Source organism: Sturnira hondurensis, unplaced genomic scaffold (genome assembly GCF_014824575.4).
Source record: "Sturnira hondurensis isolate 20B ecotype Veracruz unplaced genomic scaffold, ASM1482457v3 Scaffold0021143, whole genome shotgun sequence".
Taxonomy (NCBI): domain Eukaryota; kingdom Metazoa; phylum Chordata; class Mammalia; order Chiroptera; family Phyllostomidae; genus Sturnira; species Sturnira hondurensis.
This window is the reverse complement of record NW_028093774.1, coordinates 9,903,873-9,922,558: the sequence shown is the minus strand read 5'-3', so window position 1 is coordinate 9,922,558 and position 18,686 is coordinate 9,903,873. Positions and strand designations below refer to the sequence as shown.

Genomic DNA, 18,686 nt, shown 5'->3' with positions numbered 1-18,686 from the left:
ACTTTCTATGCTCTGTCACAGGGGTCAGCAAACCACAGCCTGTGGGCCAAAGTGAAATACTGTTCATACTTAATATGCTGCCTGTTTTTGTACCATCTGCAAGCTAAGAACAATTTTTATATTTTTAAATGGTTGAAAAAGATTAATTAAAAGAATACCACCTGGACATGTAAGAGAACGTGTGGCACTGAAATGTGTACATCGAGCTTTTGTTTGCACACACATTTGTGTGCATATTGTCTGTAGCTGCTTTTACACTTTGGAGGCAGCACAGCAAGTCACTCCGAGAAGAGCAGATGGCACAGTGCGTGACAATGACAGCACTTGCATTGCTCCTTCAGCACACTAGACTTCGGTGACACGTTACAACTTTATGGAATTTTGAGTGCCACCTGTATTATATGGTGACATTGTATTAGTTTCTAGTACATACTATCATGTCAAAGTAAGAAAAAAATAAGCAAACTTTGAGTGTTGCATTTTTTAAGGCACAGCAGAGATGAATTATACAGTTATTGAATAAGACGGTAAAGCACTGTGTTTAGTACACAATGACATTTTATCCGTCCTAAAAAAATACAAATACACACTATTACCAGACTAAGCACTCATTACAATATTTTCAACTCACAGGAAAGCAATGGTGAGAAAAATTAGAAAATCTAACACAAAATATCTTATTGCAGATAAGAAATCACAATTTCTTCAAAATTTAAAAATTAAAATGAAGTTTTGACAAAAGTAAGTTTCTGGGTGGCTCATTTGTTAGCCAAACAAACAAAGGTGTTTATTAGTAAAGGATTAACTCCATTATGTTGAATTGCAGCAATGAAGAAATTGCAGCAAAGGGAAGGGAACTCTTTTACGGAGAAGTCAGGGGGGAGTTACTGAAAACGAAGAGTTCTTCCCATTGGCCACAGGGCGTGAGAGCTCCCCCTTCTGGCCTCCTGACTTCATTCAAATGAGGTTTCTGTCGACTAATTTTCACAAAGCCTGTGAATTCACTGCATTATTCTTGTGTAAGTATTCTAAAAAAAAAAAAATCCTGTTTTTCAATCAACCGTCCGTGTTAACCGTGAGCTTCAATAGCTCTTGTGGATTTAACCTGTCGGTTCTGAGCTGTTGTCAGGAACAGAAGTTAAAAGTCCTAGCTTGCCATACTGAAAAGCAGTTTAATGGCTTAGCAGCAGTAAAGCCTTATTATATATTTTGCTCTCACAGCCAAGAATAAAATTTTTCTGAATCATAGCTGCTCTCAACTACTATTATTAAACACTGAACAGCTTTGGAAATTGGCTTTTGCTACAGACTGTTTCTTAATGAATTCAATCTAAACTTACAGGTGCAATTACCACTGTGATCAAGTTACCTGGACAACAGTCAATGCTATTTGAATAACAACATCAAGCTGCTTTACACACTTGCTTTATACACTTCCCGTGCGATCAAAACTTGAAGCAAGAAACGAGATCTCCATTCCCACACACGTCTGCAGGGGATATTTCTATAGTTCTGGCTGGGTGTATTAGACTGCCTTCCATGGGTGGGCCCCGAGTCTTAACTTCTCTGGCCCTCTGCCCCTGGACAGAGTCACAAATGAAGCCCAAGTCTGTCCAATGGAAGAAAAATGCCTTCAGGGCAAAAGTGACTCTGGCCCATTGGCGGTCCCAAATCCCATTTTCTTCCACAATTTGGCTGATAGTTCCTAACTATTTTGACTGTTCTTTGAACATTTTTATGGTGATTTATATTTTAACCAGCATTCTTAGTTGGTTTCAGTGGAAGAGTTCTTTCCAAATAACTTGCTCATCAATAATAGAAACAGCAGTCTGAGCAATTACTTTTAAAAGACTAATTCCCCTTTTTCCAACAGCAATGCAGGAGGTAGTAACAGCAGTTTGTCTAACATGAAAGGAACCACAGAATAGTTCACAGCAAAGCATATGGGTAAAGGTAAGCCACAGCAACTTTCCACGGACGGACACAGAGCTAGGGCATCTCCTACCCCCTACAACTGGAGCGGCACAATGGCAGTGAACAGCACGGCTGGTTAACACATCATTTAGGAAATACATAGTTATCTGGAAAGAGTCAGGTTGCACACCCACTTTACTTCTTACGCTAAAGTAAACTTCACAGAGATCGGGAATGAAACATACACAATAAAACTACCAATTTACTAGAAGGATATATTGAAAACCTTTTTAACTTTGGGGAAGATTGTGATAGACGACTTATAAAATAAAATATTGATATATTCAGCTACATAGAAAATAACAAAAAAACTTTTTGCATGGTAAAAAAACAACTAAACAAAGTAAAAAAAAGTAACAAATGGGTGAAAATTGTTTACAACTTACATCACAGACAAAAGGTAAACAAATATCCATAGTGTATAAAGATCTGTTAAAAATAAAGGAGAAAAGATCTACAACCCTACAGAAGAAATTGGCAAGAAATGTGAACAGATCATGTAAAGAATTCTAGGGAACCAATCAATCATTTTTTAAACTATTAAATGGGGACTTCCGGCCAAGATGGAGGCGTAGGTGGAAACACTGTACCTCCTCACACAACCAAGTTTAAAGACAACAAAGTTTCAGTAACAAAAACGTAACCAAAACACTGAAAATTGAACTGTATGGAAGTCCCACAACCATGAACCATTCATCCAGACCGATAAGAGGGGAGGAGTCAGGGGCTGGCGGAGCGAGGTCATGCAGGAAAAATCAGCCAGACGGACCCAGGTGCGCAGGTGGTTGGCAGATCCCAGGTGTGGGGTAGCAATTGGCAGACCCAGTGAGGGTGCAAGGTGGCTAGCTGAGTGTGGTCACACATTCACATGCAGATAAACCAGGCGAAGGAACCAGCAGTGAGACGGACTGCAGTAGCTAGGGCCCCAGCAACGGGAATTAAAGCCTAAAAGTGCCAATTGGAAAAACTTTTGGGGTCAAGGTGCTGGGAGAAGCTCCCAGGCTCACGGAGAATTTGTTGGAGAGACCCACAGGGTTCTGGAGGGTGCACAGGCCCACACACCGGGAGCTAGCACCAGGGGGGCCTGGTTTGCTTGCAGGAAGCAGCAGAGGGGACTGCAATCCAAGAGAGAGCATGGAACCAGCACCATTGCCCCTCTATGACCCCACCCCCATATACAGCATCACAACACAGCCACTGGGTTGCGCGGCCCTGGTGAACACCGAAGGCTCCACCCCTCATACATAACAGGTGCAAACAGACCAAAACATTATGGCTCAAGAACAGCTCAAAGCCCCAGAGCCAATAGTTCTAATCGACCAAGAGACAGCCAACCTATCAGATGCACAGTTCAAAATACTGGTGATCAGGATGCTCACAGAACTGGTTGATTTTAGTCAAAAATTAGAGGAACAAATGAAGGCTAACCTAAGTGAAATGAAGGGAAATGCACAGGAAATCAATAGTGATGGAAAGGAAACTGGGCCTCAAATCAAGGTAGTGGACTAGAAGGAAGGAAAAAATGACCAAACAGAAAAGAGTGAACAAACAAGAATTCAAAAAAATGAGGAGAGGCTTAAGAACCTCCAGGACATCTTTAAACATTCCAACATCCAAATTATAGGGGTACCAGAAGGGGAAGAGGAACAGCAACAAGTGGTAAACTTATTTGAACAAATAATAAAGGAGAACTTCCCCAGTCTGGCAAAGGAAATAGACTTCCAGGAAATCCAGGAAGCTCAGAGAGTCCCAAAGAAGTTGGACCCAAGAAGGAACACACCAAGGCACATCATCATTACATTAGCCAAGACTAAAATGAAGGAGAGAATCCTAGAAGCAGCAAGAGATAAGGGGACAGTCACCTACAAAGGAGTTCCCATCAGACTGTCAGCGGATTTCTCAAAAGAGACCTTACAGGCAAGAAGGGGCTGGAAAGAAGTATTCCAAGTCATGAAATCCAAAGACCTACATCCAAGATTGCTCTATCCAGCAAAGCTTTCATTTAGAATGGAAGGGCAGATAAAGTGCTTCTCAGATAAGGTCAAGTTAAAGGAGTTCACCATCACCAAGCCCTTATTATATGAAATGTTAAAGAGACTTATCTAAGAAAAAGAAGATAAAAAATATGAACAGTGAAAGGACAGCAAACTCACAGTTATTAACAACCACACCTAAAACAAAAGCAAACTAAGAAGACAGCTAGATCAGGAGCAGAACCATAGAAATGGAGATCACATGGAGGGTTAGCAACAGGGGAGTGGGAGGAGGAGAAGGGGGGAGAAGGTACAGAGAATAAGTAGCATAGACAGTAGGTAGAAAATAGACAGGGGGAGGGCAAGAATAGTAGGGGAAATACAGAATCTAAAGAACCTGAGACACATGGACATAAACTAAAGGGGGAGAATGGTGAGGGTGGGGGGTGTGCAGGGTGGAGGGGAATGAAGGGTGGGAAATGGGACAACTGTAATGGCATGCATAATCAATAAAATATATTAAAAAGAAAAAATGGGAAAAATTAAGCACTTTTCTGCTTTTCCTGTACAAATTGTACCCAAGATAACCAAATAGTTGATGAATAGAAATTATTTTTATAGAAATATGCTAGCTAACAAATGAATAACGGATAATGAACGATAAAGTTACAAGTAACAGGTCTACATCATGTATTCTCAACAGGGGCAAAACTACTTCAAAAAGGTTAAAAATTAGTTTTTAGGGATCAAAATCTTAAATATTACAGTGGTTTGTGGTTCTCTAAAGGGCCACAGTACAAAAACGAGTGTACAGTTCTTTGTGGTGTTAAAATTTCATGGGAGATGTGATTAGGGAAAAAAGTGTCTAAATAAGAAAACAATAATTTAAAACAGGAGGTTTAAAAATACTGATCTGGATAATAACCATCAATGGCTGCTAAGACTAATAAGAACTAAATACAGGGTGGGGGCAAAAGTAGGCTTACAGCCCCCTATTTTATAAGTAGGCAAAATATGGTTTATTCTTGTATTATTATTATATTATTATTTATTATTTATTTTATTACTCTCCACATGAACAGCTCTAAGCCTACCTTTGCCCGACCCTGTATCCCACACCATCAAGCAGGGACACACATCACCACCTATAGATGATCTTAGTGAGAACTCATAACCGCATCTCATCAAACCTCTGGATCTATTTGTCACAAAGTAGAGGAAAGAGAGGTGTGAAAACACACTAGGAGTATGCAGTTAACCAAATTCAGCACGTGGGGAACTCTAGAAGGCAAATATTTTCTTCAAGAAATAAACTGTAAGAAAGGAAAAAAAGGAAAGGAAGCTACACAGTAACAGAGATTGAAGGGACAGATCGGCACCTGGAATCTGCAGACCGTACGTGGAGCCTAATTCTAAAAAGCCACAGCAACAGTGTGTGGGATTGCGAAGATGTTTCGAATTACCTGTTAGAGACATAACTGAAAGTCATTACAGATGACATGGGGAACGAAGACGACGACAAAGTGGAAAAATACCTCAACTCATGCCCTGGCCAGCGGCTCTTAAAGTGCAGTGTGCATCACAGACATCCGGCCTATAAACCACGCAGTGGTGGGTGCCTGATACTCGGCCTGGATGTGGTGTGAACATCTGCAATTCTCACAAGTTCCCTGGTAATGCCGATGGTGCGCATGCAGGAACCACGCTTTGAGGACCCCTGTCAGGGACAATGCGCTGGTTTTTAATGTGCAGAAAGATTTTGTTAGACCCTGTTTTAGAATAATTAGAAAAAGACCAACGAACTAATAGAAAATAGGCAAAGAGCTTGGGGAGGTCACAGAAAAGGAAGTATAAATGTCCTCTAAACATATGAAAACATACTCAACACCCTTCAATATGAGAAAAAAATTCCCATTTTCAAATAATAGCAAGATATTTTTCACCTTTTGGAGTAATAATGTTGGCAAGGGTGTGGGAGAATGCAGTGTCAGACACTGCGGTGGGTATGCGAATTGTCACTGCCTCTATGCAAGGCTATCAAAGTTCAAAATGCACATGCTCTTTCGACACCGCTGAGGATTTATCAGAGACCATCATATATACACAGGTACACAATGACATAGGTATAAGGAGATTCACTGGAAGTACTATATTTAACGGCACAAAACTGGAAGAAACTAAACTCACATCAATAATGAATTAGTTGAATACATTACAGTGTATCTATGTAGTGGAATATTATAGGATTTTTAAAAGGTGGAGGGAGCTTGTACATTTGGATATGGAACAAACTCCAACTTATGTTTTTAATAGGAGAAAACAAATCTTATAAATAGTGAATTCTATTACTTTCAAGTGTCTATTAATTACGTTTATTTGGTCTATCACAAGTTGATAAAATGTAAATCTACGCATTTTTTAAAAGTTTTTCTTTTGTTTATGTAAGGGCAAATTCCAGCCTGTACAGTTATTTTACAATTTGCTTACCTGACTGAACGATCATCACTTCCAGTGACGGCCAGAGGTTTGGTGGGATGAATGGCAAGCGCCCACAGTTCGCCTTCACAATGCCCTTGCATAATTAGGAAAGGTTTATTTCTTTCATGCACCACAATTTCAAAAATTTCACTGTCCTGTGTTCCCACGAGAATGTGGTCACTGCGCCAACACACACTCCTCACAGACAAACCTAGGTGAACGTGAATTAGATTTAAGAGCAAGGCTGTAATAACAGAATTCCAAAGGGCTAAGTCAATAGAAAGAATCCACAAGTCTGTCACCCACATATCTTTTTCAATTCTCGATACTGTTTTCTATGTGGAATGACCCAACCTCTACACACTGGTCAGTATTCTTCTTCCTCGTTAGACAGCTCCAATCATGGTTAGGTGGCTCCTCTCAGCCAAAATCTTCCAGCACAGTTTGCATCACGCGAAAAGTAAGTATTCGGGAGCTACCTTTATAGAGCAGTATTTACTTATCTCTTACAATAATCCGGCTTTTCGTGCATCTGTACTTCATTTTTTCAATCTGCCCACAAAATCTTTAAGAAAAAAAGACTTCTACATTTTCCATATGCTCCACAATTCCTTTTGGGAAAGCTAGTCTCTCTCAGGTTTCTTATCTACACAGTCCGCCCAGCACAGAGGTGCTGCGTGCCAAGGTTCCTCCGACACTCGGCACACTCCATTTTCAGCAGTTTGTTTGCTCCAGCGACATCTAACACTCCAACAGTAAAATATTTTCAAGACCCAAGGTTACCAAGGAAGCACCCACCACCTCACTCTGCAGGTCCCACAGTAACAGTCACTAGATGTGCGGAAGAATCCTTGTCCTAACAGTATACCAAAACTGTCCTTACACAAAATCTCTCCAGTTGAAGAATTTCAATTAAATGTGTACAGTTTAAAGGGGCAATGTAAGTCTCATTTACATTTATAAAACACACATTTATGTTTACTGAGAGAGACAGATAATCCTTGATATATTTAGAATTTGCCTGGTAATGAGACAGTTGTTTTGTTATTACCTTTGTATCCCTGGTCTGTTTCCCTGAGATCAATCACAGTAATCGGTTTAAAAGTTAAATCCCACAGGCGAACACAGCCGTCTCTGCCACCGGTAGCAAAGCCTTCTTCAGAAGCATTCATGCTAAAAATCCCTGCCTAGAAGAGGAAATGATTTAACAATATACGCCTTTTAAGAAAGTCTACTATATAAAGGTAGAAACACACTTTAAAAGATTTTGATGTGACCCAGGAATAAACAAATGCATCACAGAACACCTATGAAAATCTAGAAATAAGTCTAGGCATATATAGGAACTCAATATATGACCAAGGAGGTATTTAATGCTATAGGAATAACATAAAAGACAATAAAGTTAAACTTTATACCATATAAAAATAAACTACACATAAGCATAAAACTCTAAATGTAAAAGAGAAAATAAATGTTAATAGAGTCAGAACACATATAACTTTGGGCTATGAAAAACCTTCTAATGCATGGCAGATTACCTACAAGGTATAAAGGAAAGTTTTTAAATTTTCAAAGAAGGTATCATAAGCAAAGAAAAGTGGATCGAAGAAATACTTGCACTGTATATGACTGTCAAGAGGTTAATATCCCTAATACACAAATGAACAAACAAAAGAGTATTCAACAAAAACAACAAGCAAAGGATATGAAAAGCCAGTTAATAGAAAAGGAAATTAAGTAGTTGATAAACAGGAAATTTCACAAATAGACAGGCAGCAAGTTAAAACAAGAGGTTACTATATTTTACCCAACAGACAAGCAAAAATTGACAGAAGCAGTCACAGCCTGTGCTGGTGACCACGAGAGGAAAACTCCTGTTTTTACATACTGATGGCAAAATGTGAACTGCCACAACCTTTGTGGGAAAGAATCTGGTATTTCTGGTCTTCAGGCATTTTGCTTAAGGCAAGTTCTGTGTAAATGCTTCTTTACTATATTTAATAAATACAGTAAATAGACTATATTAAATATACATTATGTATTAAGTATACATTAGATATATTTAATAGTGGTTCATGTTAATATTGGGTTGGCCAAAACGTTTTAGTTTTTCCACAAAATAAAAGACACTTTTTTCATTTTCACCAATAACATCACTGATTTGGACTCTGAGTGTGTCAGCTGCCTGCTGCACGGCAGAACACTGACAGTCGCAATGTCTCAATTTGATCGCTATCAACTTCAACCGGCCTGCCCAGCCACAGAGCCTCTTGGCACGAAACTCTGCAAACCACTGCTGACATGTTTGATCAGTCACGGCACCTCCTCCATACCCTGCGCAAATCTTCTGCTTTTGTTTCAGTTGTGTTTCTTGCTTTCCTGAAATAATACACCATAGGCCCAAAAATGTGGCATATTTTCTTCCATCTTCGATATTAAAATGGCTACACAAAAATTCACCAATTTGGTCAGTTTTAAAAAATGAATACTGATATGACAGCTGTCACAATACAGTCTAACAAAATTGTTTTGAATGAAGTTAAAGACAACTAAGTGTACCAGAGCCATCTTACAAAAAAAGCCAAACTTTTTGGCCAACCCAACACATTCACTAACTTTCCTACTTGAGGACTCACTGCCACCAATGCAGTGGCCCTGTGCGCTCCAGCCCCCTTCACACTGTGTGGGGGACCTAACTACTAACGAGCCCAAATCAAACCACTGAAAGGTTTTAACAACAGATTTTTCCCAGATTTGATGATTTGCTTATATGACAATCTCATAAGTACACAAATTCTTTTGCCACTCAATGAATTAATGATATTAAAATTTAAAAGTTGTATTTTTTTCTACCCTGGTTGGTGTGGCTCAGTTGGTTGGAGCATCATCCCATAACAGACAGGTCGGGGTGTCAGGGCATAGACAGGTTGTGGGGTCAATCCCCAGTACAGGTGCATGTGGGAGGCAATCAACGCTTCCCTCTCACATCGATGTTTCTCTCTCTAAAAGCAATGAAAAATATCCTCAGGTGAGGATAAAAGAAAGTTGCTTTTTTCTCGAAGTATTCCAAATTTCCCACTAGTAAATTAACCACAAGAGCACTAGCTTTATTCTAATGTGGTTAAGTGAGAATACTTTTAGGTTGATTTTAAACAAGCTTTTTTTAAACTCTACTCTGAGAAAGACACTATACTAAGGAAATGGTATGAACAAGATACTAATTATACTAACTTAATAAATACCCATGTGTCTAATTGCACAATGTTTCTTTATTGAAATCTTGAAAACAAATTAATTCAGTTACATTTTCCAAGTAACTGATTAGAAAGTTTGGTAAATTATATAATCTTTTGTTCTAAGACAAGAAGATAAGCAATTAACACCTAAAAGTGAAATACTTAAATATACTCACAGTATGGGCTCCCTGGATTGTTCGTATAAGATTGATTCCTTTCCAAACATATATATCCCCACTGAGTGCACCAGAATATGTCACTTCATCCCTTGCACAGGCCAGGCACAATATTGTCTGAAGGTCACCAGTCTTACCAAAGACCCCTCGTTTTGGGGTCAGAGCATTTCCACAGAAACTCCAGAACTAAAAGGCACACAGTACAATCGAATCACCAAAGAATGCTTATAAAATAAAGTAAAACATTTCTAATTCTTTGAGGCTATATTAGAGCAGCAGACTAGAAACTACCTCAAAAGCTCCCTTATGCTACAACTGCACTGGAGGTTCGCACCCTCACCCCAGTGCCGTCAAGAGCTACGTTATAGCAGGTAAGTCACTGGTTTCAATCTTCAAAGTCCTTAAGGGGGGGATGAACTACATTACATTTAAAATATACTATGCTTCCATTAGGTTCCTGAAAATAATCTACATGAAACTTAGATTGAAAAATTCAGAATGAGTTAGTAATGAATATGAGGATAAGACACCATATACTAATAGGAAAAGGGACCAAAACTAATGTTCAGTCTCTGATAAAGATAGCAAAGACAAGGAAAAATAAAAGGATTAGTGTGTTGCTCTCACTGATATTTTCAAGGCCAAGCAATTCCTTTACTTTAAAGCTTAAAAATAAGAAAGATACACATTTGGAATGACTGGTTCATTCTTGGGTAAACACATGAAGTCAAACATAAATCTTTGTGACCAGGGTTTTTGTTCTTTTATCTGGATTCGGGTAAATTGTAAAAGTTTGCAAAGAGAAATAAAAAAACAAAAACAGGGCAAGGCAAGAACACATATATTAAATACTTAATATACATATTAAATAGCTGTGCATAAAGAAATTAGGGCCTGAGAATAAACTCAACTTTATATTAAATTACTATTTAATATAATTTATTGATATTATATACTTAAAAATCTTACTTGATCTTCAAGATCTTATTTTAAAACCAAAAGATCTTAATTTAAAACATGAAGTTTCAAAGAACTAAAAATTATGATGCTGATCCATTCAAATAACTAATGAATGTTTTAATCAAAGAAATGTCATGATTTTTAAATTTAAAAGTTCCATCCTTAATCTTGTGCACAAGGGTAGCTGGTTCTCTTTTAGCAAGTTCCAATTTCAATCTATTACTTTCTTTGAGATTAGTGATTCTCAATTGCAGTTGCACATTAGAATATCCTGGGGGAAATTATAAAACATAATATGCCTGGTCCTCAACTAAGATAAAGTGAGATGGAATTTCTGGAGAGTGAAGAAGCCCAGGTACCCAAATAATTCTAACGTTCGGTAAGAATTACAAACCATTGTTCTAGAATCCAGATCAGTGCTGCCCAATACAACTTTCTATGATGATCAAAGTGTGTGTATGTGTATATAGTAACCACTCCACACAGTGGCTCTTGAACACACTGCCAGTGTGACTGAAGAAATGAATATTACATTTTATTTCATTTTAATGAATTGAATTTAAATAGTGACATGTGGCTAGCTGCTACCATACTGGCTAGAGCCATTCTACATCATCTCTTGCCCCAAAAGACAGCTACCATGCCATTCATTGCCCCTACCAAATGTGAAGAAAGATACTCATAGTAAAAAAAATACAGTTTGTTTAGTTTAATTGAGAAGATAAGTTTTCTAAAAACTTGAAAGTGGAAATTTTATCTTTATTTACAATATAAAAGAGCAGTAAGGTCTCTTTACTTATCAACGTGCCAACAATTTGTTAAGAATTTAATATAAATCAGCCCTGGCTGGTGTGACCCAGTCCACTGAGTCCCAGCCTGCAAACCGAAAGGTCACCAGTTCAATTCCCAGTCGGGGCACAGGGCATGGGTTGCAGACCAGGTCCCGAGTTGGGGGCCACGCAAGAGGCAACTGATCAATGTATCTCTCACTCACCAATGTTTCTCTCCCTCTCTCACCCTCCCTTCCCTTCTCTCTAAAAATAAGTTTAAAAAATCTTTACAAAAAAGAATTTAATATATATCAAGTACTGTGTCAAACATCATCTTGTTCATCAAAAACAAACAAGACAAAAATTTCTACCTTTGCAATGCTTTAAGCAATGCTTAAATACTACATACTTTAAGCCTAGCACAGAGTGTTTTGCTATTAAATATTTACTGAAAAAATAAAAATTTGATATTATCCATTACGGAATTAGTACCAGAATATGAAAACCAGAATTGCAACTGTAGCTAAACATACTCTGGAGAAAATGAGGATGGAAGTGGGAGTATCAGAAGAATGTGTAAAACGTTATTTACTAGGAATTCAGTTATAGGAACTGTTATAGTAACGACATCGGATACTGGGAAACAGGCAAGCACTTCCAATTTGCATCAGGAATTCAAAAGTAATGATAAACACAGAGTGACTACCACCAACCATATGGACTTTCACATGCAAAGTGCACAGTGTCTATCAAAGGCTGAGATCAAGTAAGAGCAAACACGAAGAGAAGAAAAGATGACACTTTCAGGGAGCTGACCATGTGCTAGGCACTATGACAAACATCGTCAGCTCTATGAGGTAGCAAAAGCAGCCACAGATTTAAGATGTGAAAGAAAGATCAAAGAGGTCAAATGACACCCCAGTCAATTGGCTTTGCTGCCTACTAGCTGTTTTACTAGCTGTTTATTAATTTTCTATTCATACCTATTTCCCTCACATAGGTTCCTAACACACATAGAAACTATACAATAAGTGTTTATTAGGTTGAACATTAAAAAATTTAAATGCTGACATTTAAAAATAAGTACTGTCAAAGCCCTAAACCTACCCTAAATTGTAAATAGTGTGATATGTACTCAGTGGCAGAGAATAAATACAGACGACTATTACAAAATAAGAACCTTTTAGTACCTTGATATGTTTTACACCACAGCTGACAAGTCTATTTGGCTGGTACAAATCCCAAGAAACATCAAATATCTGTGAACAAATCAGATTCATAGTTAAAATACTTGTTTTTGAATCATCTAAGAATGCTGTCTGAAAGACCAAATAACCCCCAAACCCCACCTATCATAAAGTAATATTCCTCAACAAATAATAATCAGAACCCTATACTTAAAAATATTATGAAAAATACATAAATGAAAAGAAACAAAAACTATTTCTTAGTTTCTATGAACTTATGAAGCTACTAGTAAAATGACAATAAACAGCTCTTTTAATTTTTTTAAAAGGCCATAAATAACAAGACTGGTTCAACACAACAAGTGCACGAGGCAGGAACCTGCATAATTTCCACAACAGAGAAATCTGAATGGAGTGTGCACTTACCACACACAGCTACAAAGGGAGAGCATTTTTACAGCTATCATGCAAAACTACTTACATAAAGAATCCAAACATTTATTTCACAGCAAAAATTCTGTATATTTTAGCTTTCTTTATTCTGTACAGGCCACACAAAATTAACTTAAATTTTGGAGATCCCCAGGCTTTGTTCTTTGCTAAGATTCCATATAATCTATATACACGCAAACCATTTTTGTTACAAAAGTAAACAAGAAAAAAGAGATGAAATAACATATTCATTAGAAACATGTACTTTAATAATAACCCAAAGAAAAATGATTTCACAGCAGAAAAGAATTCTGCCGCCTGATGGCCCCCGCCACATTTCTCTGGCACCTGCCAGCACGGGGCATGTAAAAGGCTCCCTCCCTCTAGATACGTACAAGGTGACGCTCTGCACTGGTAAAGAAGCTTCATCCTACAACGTTTAACAACTCACCTCAACACAGATTATATGAAAAACACACTGATACGACTTTGAAGTACTGACTACAAAAATACTTTCAAAAGTTCCCATGGAAAGGCAGCATCATTTTCATAATAATCGGCCCAGTTACTAAATCCAAAGGACGAATGTATGAAATGATTTGTTCTCAGGCAAAATACACAACTGTTTAATAAAATATACTTAACACTTTAATTGTCTAAGTCATATGGGTGTATAAGAGGCCTCTCTGAGAATCTGTCAGAAGCCAAAACACAAACCCACACAGACGTTTTCATGCGACTCCCACAGACTCACTCCCTGCAGACTCGATGCCTCCACCTCCTGTGCTGGTTGAGCCTCACAACACACAAAAAGCTCAGACAGTTCTAAGAGTCTATGACAAAGTTTTGATGTATGTTTATAAAAAGTAGTATAAGATTTAATTTAAAAGCTCACTACAACATTTTCTTTACATTAATTTTAAACAAGTTGGAATGTATTTAAAGGTTTCAAAAGTAAAAATGTTGGGTTCCTAAAAATATTAATCTAATAGATAACTTTAAATTCACACACAAACTATCTTTTTCACCTTAACTATGATACATATGTAACAAATTGGTGGTGAACCAAACTGAACAGACCCTAGGCATGAACCATTCGATTTTTAAATTGAGGTTTCACTTACATAAAATTCATCATTTTTGCTGAAGTAATTGAGATAAGTTTTATACTAACAACACTATATCTATTGAATCCACGATACATATGTATTCCAATTACAATTGTACTTTACATGTTTAGTTACATATGAACCATTTGTCAATAACAGAACACAGAAAGAGAAACCCCCCTGACACCCTCTGGCCCTTTCCCATCCTATGCCCATTAGAAGCCCCACAGGGGAATACTTACTCTATCCGTGTGACCAGGAGCCATAGACAACAGTTTTCCCCTTTTCCAATCCCAAATACAAACTGCATTTTTTGAATCGAGTCCAACTGAAACCAAGCGCTGATTTATGTCCAAGAAGTCCAGAAGAGAATAAACAGGAAAACAAATAAACAAGGAACCAAATTATAAATGGCAAACAAATTCTACCCATGGGCATTATAAACAACAGAACTTACACAGTCATATTTTATAGACCTCATAAAGAAAGGCTGAATATATTTCATCTTGCTAATATTTGCACCAATGGGTAATCCCAGTAAGAAACAGAAGAACAGCTTCCATGTCTAACAGTAAGACTGACAAATGCCTTCAACATCTCTCCTGTCAAACCCTGAAAATATTAGATAAAACATAAAAACATCTTTTAAATGCACTGCTTTGCTGTCAAAAATTAAGAAATCTGAACAAAAACAAAGTGGTTTCCTATGGGAATTTTGAGCAGAAAGACAGCTTCTAATCCACTTTACTCTAAAGGTACTGGCTAAACCCTGGTAAAGCCTGATTTTGCTCTGCAGGCTGAACAGGAGTAGGAGATAAAGTTTGGAACATGCCGGAGGTAGGGATATGAACTGTACATCTCTAACTAAAGCAGTGAACTCCTCAGAGAGGGGAAAACAAGAGACCACCCTTTCTAAAAGAGGGTGGCAATGCACAGAGGGGAGAAAATCGACCCCGAAAATCTGCAGCCACAAGCAGCTTTCACACTGCGGCTCTACGGCCTAAATCCACATTGATCGCGAATCCCTCAAGTGGAAACACTTTCATTCAGAGTGGTCCTAAGGACTGCAGAATCTTCAAGCATCCTCCACAATGGTGCATAGGCAAATACAAATCCTATGCAGAGGACTAAAGTTTCCATCCTCAAAGAATTCCTAAAGGCAGCAAAAATAAAAAAAAATAAACAAACACCCCTGCTCAGTAACCACAGAAAACAAGGGACCCGAGTGAGAATCAGACTCATGACAGACAGCAAAATCAGTCCTGTAAAACATCTGGCATTGGGATCATCACATGATATAAAATAAGTGTAGGACTTCAAAATACCCTCACATAAGCAAACAGGAGACGACAAGAAGTCGAGCAGATTTGAAGAAGCAAAGGTAATTTCCAAACATGAAAAAGGAAATGGAATTAAAAACTCAGTGGGAGAGTTAAATAGGCGACTGGAGGGTGGTAAAGAAAGAGGTGAGGAGAGGATCCAGTATGATGGAAAGCAAGAGAGGGGCCCTGGCTGGTGTAGCTCAGTGCACTGAGCGCGGGCCTGCGAACCAGACGATCGCGGTTCGATTCCCAGTCAGGGCACATGCCTGGGTTGCAGGCCAGTTCCCAGCAGGGGCCAGTTCCCAGCAGGGGATGCACAAGAAGCAACCATACATTAATGTTTCTCTTCCTCTCTCCTTCCCTCCCCCTGTAAAGATAAATAAATAAAATATAATAATAATAAAAAAAAAAGAAAGCAAGAGAGGGCTCAGAAACAGGAGAAATGAACCCCTGGCTACGAATGAGTGTCAGGGTCCGAACTACTGCCCCCGGCATAAACAACCAGAAAATGCACAAAATATAGGACACAAATGTCTTCAGACATTCCTAACAGGAAGTGGATTCATTTACTCATGAATGAAGAGCACCCAAGTAGTAAATAGATTATTTTTTAATAGTTTGCTTTTAAAACTAACTCTTCTAGGAAAAAATAACACATTATGGGATTTACAAAAATACGCAGAAATAAAATTAATGACAACAGTACAATAAACAAAAGGAGAGAAAGGAAACAGAAGAATATGTATTTTTCCATACCCTTTCCAAGTGCACATGATTCTCAAGATCACAAAACTTTGCAGTACAAAATAAGCCTAAACAGATTTTTAAAAATGAAAATAAAAAGTATTTTCTGTATTTTCAAAAACAGAAATCAGAATAACATGAAGTTATTACCCTACGAGGTACTTTTATTATCCCCACTTAATATTAGTTTCTGATGAAAACAAAAAATCAGACTAATATGAAGTTGTGCAGAAAATCCTCCAAATACTTGGAAATTAATAATACAAACACTTATAAGTAACTGAAGGATTAAAGAAGAAACTGCAAGGACCAACCCACAACACATACTTTGAAAAGCACTGGTTTCCAAGCAGGGGTGGCAAACTCTGGCTCTCGGGCCAAATTGGAACACACCACACACTCTTTTACAAGCTGTCTATGACTGCTTTCACACTACAGGGCCGAGCTCAGTAGCTGTCACTGAGACCATATGGCCCACAAAGCTCACACTACTTACTATCCGACCTGCTACAGAAAGTGCACTAATCTCTGGTAGAGCACAGATCCTGGTACCTGACTGCCAGGATCTGAACACCAGCCCCACTACTCAATAACTGGATGACTTTGGCCAATTATTTAGCCTCTCTGTACCTTAATTTCCTTACCTATTAAGTTGGGATAATATAAGTACCTCGTAAGATTAATATGAAAATTAACATACATACAGGATGGAGCAAAAGTGGGTTTATAGTTATGAGTACACAAAACAGAGTTTATTTTTATATTATTATTTATTCATCATTGTATACTTTCCATAGGAACAACTGCAAACCTACTTTTGCCCCGTCCTGTATATTATTAAGAAGCTAGGAGAGTGCCGGAACTACAGCTGTTACAAAAGTGTTTGCTATCATCGCCCTCATAGGTCACCATGACCATAATCTCCCTGTCCCACAAGAAATGCCATCTAACACCCAGTTAGAAACAGTTTCTGCAAAGTCCAGTTACTATTTAAACCCACAAATGGGCAGAATGAATGGCTCACATAAAAAGGCAGAATAGTTTATTATGGTTCTTCAGCAAATCACACTACTACAAAGCTCAAGGGAACAAGATGAGACAATCTGCTTCTCCTGAGGTCTTTCATTTTTGAGAACTAGAGGGTATCAGCAAACACCTAACTAAACCAAAGATCTCTACCTCCTGCTACAGCAAACTGTGTACAGATTAAAATCTCACAAGACAACTATAAAGTGAGCAACAGAGGGGCTCTGTGCTTTCCACCAATGCCTCTTCTCTCTGGCTCAGCTCATCAGTCACACACAGCAAACCGCAACTGGCCAAAAGGTTTAAAACTCCCTGTGTCTCAACAGAGCCTCAAAGCACCTAGCTCCATACAGTAGTGACTAAACAGAAGAGGGAGCACTTCCTCTGTAGCCATGATAAATGCTGTCACCGCCAAAATCAACCTCCCTAAGCGTAAGTTATACAACAGCAGAAAGGAAAAGCGAGAAACCACCAAGCAAATACTACCTCCTCTCCCAGCTTTTTATCACTTTATCACTTGTTCCCACATTTAACCCAACCTATGCAGGTGAGGAAGAGAATTAAGAAAGTCTTCCAGTAAAAGTAGTGCTTGAACTGTATCCTGGAAGACGAAGTTAAGAGATAGGTGGGTAGAAAAGTAAGAGAAAGTGCATTCCAAGCCAAAAGACACCAAGATTAGACGTATCGTGGTGCTCTCAGGGAAGAGCCACTGGCTCAGTGCAGCTGAGGGAAGGGGTGCCACCTGGGAAGTGGCAGGAGACAGGCGGCAAAGGTAGGCCAGAAGCCAGAGGAAAGAGGTTATTTTTAAAAATAGAGTTGGAATAAAGAGAGAATTCCGTTTCAAATGTGCAATGTATGGTATCTCTACATGGCATTCGAGGAGGGTCTGCGGAGTTGAGGGGAAGCCGGGGCCACTGTAACTGCTGTGGGAGTTAAAGCCGTGCATCCAGATCAGCCCCTAGAGAGAGGAAGTGCAGTGAGAAGAGAAGGCAGCTCACAGACTCCCACAGAACGCTGCCGCTTAAGAAGCGGACAGAAGGAAAGGCTCCTTTATAGATAACTAAGAAGTACAGTGAGAGAGGGGGAAAAAAAACTGAATGAAAAAAAAACCCCTCTATCCAGCTCCCCAAATTCCTCCCTGATCCTATTCCCGAACAAAATCTTGGTTGTGTCTATTAACTGAATTGGAAGTATTTAGTAAAAAGTTCTAGCATACTAAATAATCAAATAAGAAAAATATTTCAGCCCTGGCTTGTGTGGCTCAGTGGATTGAGTGCAGGCCTGCAAACCACATGA

The 18,686-nt window shown here is 38.6% G+C and overlaps 1 protein-coding gene across 7 annotated transcripts in view; it reads right to left on the bottom strand.

The window, feature by feature from the left end:
• The window catches only part of EML5 (EMAP like 5), a 125,868-nt gene that overhangs the window by 93,267 nt on the left and 13,915 nt on the right, over window positions 1–18,686 (bottom strand). For 6 of the 7 annotated variants that reach the window (XR_005064362.1, XM_037031603.1, XM_037031604.1 and 3 more), the window contains exons 3-7: window positions 14,541–14,639; window positions 12,761–12,829; window positions 9,841–10,026; window positions 7,477–7,612; window positions 6,435–6,636 (exon numbers count right to left, since the gene is read on the bottom strand). Coding sequence is in view for 6 of the 7 variants with exons in the window: in XM_037031603.1 (XP_036887498.1) it covers window positions 6,435–6,636; window positions 7,477–7,612; window positions 9,841–10,026; window positions 12,761–12,829; window positions 14,541–14,639 (692 nt within the window). In the remaining variant the exon portion in view is untranslated. The remainder of the gene's footprint in view (window positions 1–6,434; window positions 6,637–7,476; window positions 7,613–9,840; window positions 10,027–12,760; window positions 12,830–14,540; window positions 14,640–18,686) is intronic. The other variant, XM_037031605.1, reaches the window with a different exon arrangement.